Raw genomic sequence first — 7107 nt, forward strand, 5'->3', positions numbered from 1 at the left:
ATGTGTTTTGTTCGAGCATCGGTCTACGAACCAAGTTAACGCAGCGCTCGCAGCCTGTGTTTGCCCAACCGCTAAGGTAGGCTAATGTTAGCTAATGTTAATGTGAGCTAACGTTAACGTTAGCCAAGCAGAGCTGGCTTTCACAGGCATACGGACAACCTTTTAACTGGAATAAAGTAACAAAGACACACATTTTCAGAACTTGCCAGTTACTCCAACTTGCTCTTCTTTTTGTTTGGTTCCTGTAATCTAACATTAGCACAAGCATTAGCCAAAGTTAACTAGCTAACGTTCGCTGTTTGTCACCAAGCCTGCTAGCTGGCGTTACATTGTACATTCAGCAACTGCGTCGGCTGTGCAGGGAGCCAGGAGGTACTATTTTATTACGCACAACATTATGATTTGTGAATAACAGCCATTTAAATTGGAGTTTCTATATTACTTTGATATTGCCATACTTGGTAACCGTTTTATAAAAACAATAGCTCATTTCAGGCCGTGCTATATGCTCATTATACCACACCTACACACCCTTAGTTGTGGTATAATATACCATGGCCTGTCGTGAGCTATTGCTTAAGTATACGTCGGTTTCCAATGGCTCCCAAAACTATATGAGTGAGTGTCCCCGTGTCTTTGTTAGACAGTGGGAGAGACTCGGTGTGATTGGCGGTGCAGAGCTTCCTGCTTGAAAACGCCGCTGCGTTTCCTGGTTATGTTTAGGCAGCTAAAACAACTTGGTTAAGGTTATTGTACGAAATATTCATTTTCCCCTGTCAGGTGAAAAGAAGTGACTGAGAAGAAGCTGTAATTGTTTTTTATTCTGTGGTCCAACAAGTAAATTATGTCTCCAAACTAACGTTAGTGAAAGTGTTAACACTTTCAGTGCCACGGCCCTTGGGCAAAAGGTTGCTTGCTGTGCCACATAGGCCGCAATGCATTTTAAAACAGTCATATAATTTCTTTAATAATTACTATGTAAACACTGAACACGCACAAATAACGATGAGACTCTCTTCTATCACCTGCAAAAAAAAGTTTATTGATCCCATTTTCCGTTCTTTAGTTATGAGCCGGAGAAGATAGCTTGATTGAACGAAAAACAGAGCTTTTTTTCTACGAGCTGAGATAATGAGCCTTTTGTGAAATTAAACATTTCAAGCACATCACTGACTCTGAAGCTAATTTTCTGATGTCTGGGTCTGTCTGGGTGAAGTGTATGCTGCTCTGCTGCTCTGCGTGCCCCCCCCCCCCCCCCCCTCAACTGCACACGCCTCCTGGGTGTGTCTTATGTGTCTGGTGGCTCTCAGTCTCTGCTGAGTTGGCTGCGCACACACAGTGAATGGTGCGCGACATTCAGCTTTTTGGTTCCGCGTGTGTTTGTCACGGGCTGGCATGCTTCCAGTTTGTTATAATAAGGCTGATTACGGTATGAATGTGCTGTTGCAGCGTACATGGAGGTGCTCAGTTGTGACAGCGGATGCTGCTGCTGGGGGCACAGCTGGCGTTGTGCTCGTTTATGGAGGCACGTCGATGCATACGGACGGATGCGATGCGATTTCCTCATTTTCCCCAGTGACTATTTCTGTGTGTTTGGCTCCTTTTTCTCTGATCAGGAGAGTGCTGTCGCCACCTAATGGGTTTGTAAAATAGGTTATCGACCTCCAATAGCTACAATATTGTTAGAGGCGACGTAAGAAGCTTAGATCGACACCCCCCCGTCAAAAAAACAATTTGGAGTTATGACGCCATTTGGCGTCGCTGGCACTGTACGGTAAATTTCTAATGACGCCATATGGCGTCGCTGGCACTGAATGTGTTAATTCATGAGATATGAAACCATCAAACATGCCTTATAGACTTAAAGGACGGCTTTACCGTGGGGAATATGAATATATATCAATCTCACGCCCCTAAGGTTTTAGAATCCGTTGAAATTATTTGAAATTGGAGCTTCACTGCCTGACCTATCAGGCATCTCTCACATTTTTAGGGAAGCCAGGTGACGCGTTACGCGTCACCCGGCTTCCCTCCCCGCTTGCGGAACTCGAGGGCCTATGAACTACAAGTCTTGTGAGCCATGGTCCCGCCTCTAGAGGTCCTCCACGCCCCTTCAGAGCTCTCGACGAAAAGCAAAAGGCAGCCATCTTGTTCACCCGCCTAGCCTGCTGTAGCTAATATTAGCTTCCCATAGTTCCTTGCAAAGAGACGATTTTCTCGGGAACGGAAGCACCAAAAGACACGGGACTGGCGGCATTGGAAAGCTCGTCAAATTTTACATCTAGTAGTAGGTGAGTTGAAGTAACGAAATCAACGCTGAGCAATGTACCCATTTTTACCCATTTTTACAGAAAATAGTTACAACATCAGATGCGCGTAACTCCTATGAAAATGCCTTAAAATGCATGAGAATTTTTTTATGAAGACATCTCCCGACATATATACTACCGTTTACATTTGGTGCAATTTGGTGCAATTTTATTTTCGATTTATTTCTTCTTCTTTGTATCTTTTATTGTCGAAGCCTTCTTGTTCTTCTTCTTCTTTGAGTTTTATGGCGGTTGGCAAACATATATGTGCATTACCGCCACCTACTGGAGTTTGATATCAGCCAAATGCCTGAGGGGTGGGCATGAAAACGAAGGCCACGCGAGCCCAGTGCATTGTGGGAAATGTAGTATTTCGGGTCCCCGCACCCGCCCCTCCCCTCCACCACCCCCCCCCCCCCCCCCTCCACACAGAGTGGATTTCTGGTGATATCTCTGGCGGGAAACAACCAATTTCAAAAATTTCAACGGATTCGAAAACCTTAGGGGCGTGAGATTTAATATATATTCATATTCCCCACGGTAAAGCCGGCCTTTAACCCTTTTTTCTCTTGATCTCAGTTGTTCTCCGTCCTGTTTCCATGTACAGGTTCAACGCCTGTATAGCCCTTTTCCCACATGCGTACCGGAAAATTACCTGTAAGTCAATATCGGACATTTCCCTGAATTTCCCTTCACACCTTAGCGTGCGCATATGGGAATCTAGTCGTCAAATAGCCGGTATGTTGGGGGACGGGGGGAGGGGGGAGGGGGGAGCTTATTTGGGGGGTCGGCAAAACTTCACTGAGTCCTCCGTACTTTGCAGCAGCCTGACACAGGACAGACAAAGCGAGAATGGCAGAGGCTTGCAAGGCAAGCTGCCCAACGCTTGTAGCCTATGTATGTAGAGAAAGCAAATGCATGAAGCGAAATGTGTGGAAGTAGTTTGCTTTGATGTGGGCGAATGATTAGATGATGCACTTTGAAGAAGTTGGGATCCGTGTCTGAGAGAAATAGTTGCTGGTTCGATGTTTATCCGTTCACCTGCGTCGCGTTGAAGCACTTTTTACAGACTGGCTTCGTTTGATGTTTCCGGCTTGCCTTCGGAAATCAGCAAGCTGACATACTGCTCTTATTAGGCTATCACAAGATAATTTCGCCAGTTTGCTTTAATGTGCGCGAATGATTAGATTATGCCCGCTGGAACATTAAACAACGTGTGTAGGCTACACTTCGCCCATGATTGAAGGACCGCTGTCGCGGAAAATGACTGGACCCGTTTCCACTTGCGTCCCCTTAAGAGCATACCGCTCTTCTGACTGGATCGAAACTGGTGAAATGTCGGGGACGACGGGGTCGCGCTTATACCGGCACGGCGCCTTTCCCACATGCAGGCATTAGACCACGTTCCGGTCATTTTGCGGTACAAAGCGCATGTGGGAAAAGGGCTTATGTGACGCAGGTGTTGTCTACCCTGTTGTCTGAGGGGAAGGTGTCATGCAGCTGTCATTCATTCAATTCAGTTGCTGTTATATAAAGTACATAGTAATGTATAACAGTGACAGTGTATATAATGAAGTATAATATATAAGCGTTAATATAGGAATAATACGAATAAGAAATAATAAGAATCCTGCATTGCATTGAAACATTCATGCAGCTGTCATTGCAGGCCCAGCCTGCAATTTTTGTACAAAGTACAAGTACAAATAGCCTAGGGGTTTGGATCACAACATGAACTTAGACAAAGACAACCATGAAAAAGTATGTGTGAGTTAGGACGGTGATGCCGGCTCACGCATATTTTTTCTGTACAATTGTTACGCTTGGGACCAGGATTGTGGTTATTAATGTGCTTTCCAATGGCTGCCTGTCTTGTCAGATGGCGAAGTTCCGCAGCCTGCTCTTCAACGCTGAGGAAGACGCTCCCTGCTGCATGGTGGACAACTACCGGCCTCCTCAGCCTCTGAAGGGGCGCAAGGTCCGCGCCTCCTTCAAATAAACATCTCTCCATCTCCATCGCTTCCTCCCCAACCCGCCTATCTTGCCCTCCACCTCGTAAACCACCTTACTTACTCCTATCGTTTTCCACATGCTGTCTTAGCACTAAAGACATTTGGCCCATTTACTTCAAATGGGCGAATAGAAGTTAATACCACCACCTGTTCTTTCTATGACATAGACAGAGGGGGGGATGCTATGATGCTTCATTGATCTAAACACATTGTAAAAGGTATCGCAAGACTCAAGTTTATGGAATGTAAGAATCTGACCATGAAGCCGCGACGATATTATTGTACTAGGCAGACTGAGTAACACCATAGTGGCCAGTGGTCTTGTGAAAATGTTACCCTCACCAACAATGGGACAGACATTATCTTACATTTTTGCCTCAGGCATGGCCCTTAACTTATGCATCTTATTTTTTATCGCCACTCCATAGCACTAATGACATAATGTAAATCATAACATTTCTGATTCATAGTAAGCATTGTTGTGTGCCAATACAGTCTGCATTTATAATAGCCAATATCAGTGCAGACTAAATAGTTAATAGTCTAACTCCCCCCCCCCCCTTATTAGTTAGTGTATACATAAATATACCAATCTAAAATTATCTTTTGAGTATTTTTATTGGGATATTGTTTTTATTAGGAACACAATATATTAATAAAAGCCACGTTTTATGAGATTATGTGTGCTGGAGCGGATAAAGCAATCCGCTCAACTCGCACACATTTCCCCTTCGGCCCGTAATCTCATAATATGAGATTACTAACCCTAACCCATCATATTATGATGATGTCACGACCAGATTACATGCTATCAACATTGAAACGCACACATGGGTAGATGTAAATGACATGCAGGGCGAGTGATATTCAATTCTTCTTCCCTAAATTGTTCAGCCTATTCTGTAATAGCAAAAATAAACAGGAAGCTATGCCCACTTTGAAAACAAACGCCTTTAATCCAACTGCAAACGCGTCTTTCTATGCATTTAATCCTGTCCTGAATTCTGCTCCACAGCTGAGCTTGTTGGCGTTCATTTTCAGTTCTGCCATGTTTTGTCAGTTTGAAACAGAAGGATTATTCCAGCAATGAGAGCTATTGAAAATGAAAATAGTTTGAACATAATATTTAATATTTAATAATATGATATATTATAATATTTGTCAGTGGTGACTAAAGGTCTTCACCATGATTGCCACTCAGCAACTGCTGCCTCTATGCAAGTTGACTTTTAGAATGTTACGGAAGTTGTGGAAGACAGTGCTATATGTTATCAGCTGATTGTATCAACTATCAATGTCTCTACAAAAGAGATGTCATTCCATTTTTTATGACAACTGAACTACCTATCACCCCAGTGCATTATCGTTGTGTGACTCATGTACGAGACCGATTGTTCGAGAGATTATGTTTGGTTTAAAAAAAAGGGTTGAATTGGAGATTCATGCAAGATATGATTATTATATTTCTTGTATCATGGTAAAAGAAAAGTTGTTTTTAGCCTACACAAATTGTTTGAAGTCAAGGCATTATTCCGTCCAATAATTGACGAGACCAGCACAATGTTTCTTTGTAGCTTTTTTTAATAAACTCTTATGAAAAGCAACAACCTTTGAAGTGTCATTTAGATTTTTGTGTGAATCTGTTATGTCATATGGAAATTAATTTTCACAATAAAAAGTACTACTATGAGTTGTGTGTGTGTCACAATCTTTCTCAATAAATACTTAAATAAGACATTCACAAAAGTATACAAGACCCCTAGATTTCAGATTTCAAATAAGGATCACTTTTCTTGTTGGAAGAAAGATGTAAATAAATTCAGTTGAGGACTTTTAGCTCTGCAGGGTAGGCTATCCCTCCCTACTATACTTTGGGGACTCAGAGGATGAGTTGCTGTTGTTGACTGTGGTTGGCCTTATGTAAGGTCATTTGGCTATTTTTCACTGTCTCCAACAACATCCCTTTGTCAGAGTCCTCAGCATCACAGACAAGTGTGGCTGGAAGGTCTTTGTTGCACAGTGGGCAGTCAAACAGCCACACTGTCTCTAGCAGTCTCTTCAGTCACCCAGCCAGTCTGTCTTTAGCAGTCTCTTCAGTCACCCAGCCAGTCTGTGTCTAGGAGTCTCTTCAGTCACAGTCACACAAAAGTACATGCAAGTTTATTTTCACACAATACAAAGGACGGTGATGCTGGCTCAGTACACTGCACGGCTAACAATAGCAAGCTAATCTAAAGCGTGTGAGGTAGGCTGGAGCAGGCATTGTCAAAGAATCTAATATACACTCACTGCCCCGACAACACAAAATGCTGGAGCGCAGGAACTATTTCTTTCCCACCACAGAAACCAACCACTCTGCTTTGATCACAACCCACCTTACCACACAGTCGGGCTGTAAACAACTTCCACACCAGTTACACAAAACCTCAAAAACACCTCCAGCATGCACGAGCTCCCCACGCCCAGTGTCACGACCAAACTGCCTCTCAGCCGAACAGTTGTCAACACAGGCTAACAGACAAGCTCAACCAAGAGCATCTGGAAAACGGGAGCGTACCTATGTTCCCTGGGTCCTATATTCCCCGGGTCCTATGTTCCCCGTTTTTGTGGGACCGGGGAACATAGAACCCTTCCTAACCTCCCCCAGACCCTAACCCAAAACCTAACCTCTCCCACCCCTCACGCCTAAACCTAAGGTCGGCATTGCGGGTGGTCAGCATAGCGGATAGACACCCCAAATGTTACGGAGAGTGTTAAAAACGGGGAACATAGGACCCGGGGAACAT

The 7107-nt window shown here is 43.8% G+C and overlaps 1 protein-coding gene across 1 annotated transcript in view; it reads left to right on the forward strand.

Annotated features, from left to right (window-relative positions):
• LOC310792111 (carbonic anhydrase-like) overlaps positions 1 to 6005 on the forward strand; it is an 18831-nt gene extending 12826 nt beyond the window's left edge. The window contains exon 7 of the mRNA XM_083653827.1: positions 4189 to 6005. Coding sequence (XP_083509953.1) covers positions 4189 to 4308 — 120 coding nt within the window. The 3' untranslated portion in view covers positions 4309 to 6005. The remainder of the gene's footprint in view (positions 1 to 4188) is intronic.
• Positions 6006 to 7107: the final 1102 nt, after the last annotated feature.

The sequence above is a fragment of the Poromitra crassiceps genome, assembly GCF_964638095.1.
Source record: "Poromitra crassiceps genome assembly, chromosome: 17".
Lineage (NCBI taxonomy): Eukaryota > Metazoa > Chordata > Actinopteri > Beryciformes > Melamphaidae > Poromitra > Poromitra crassiceps.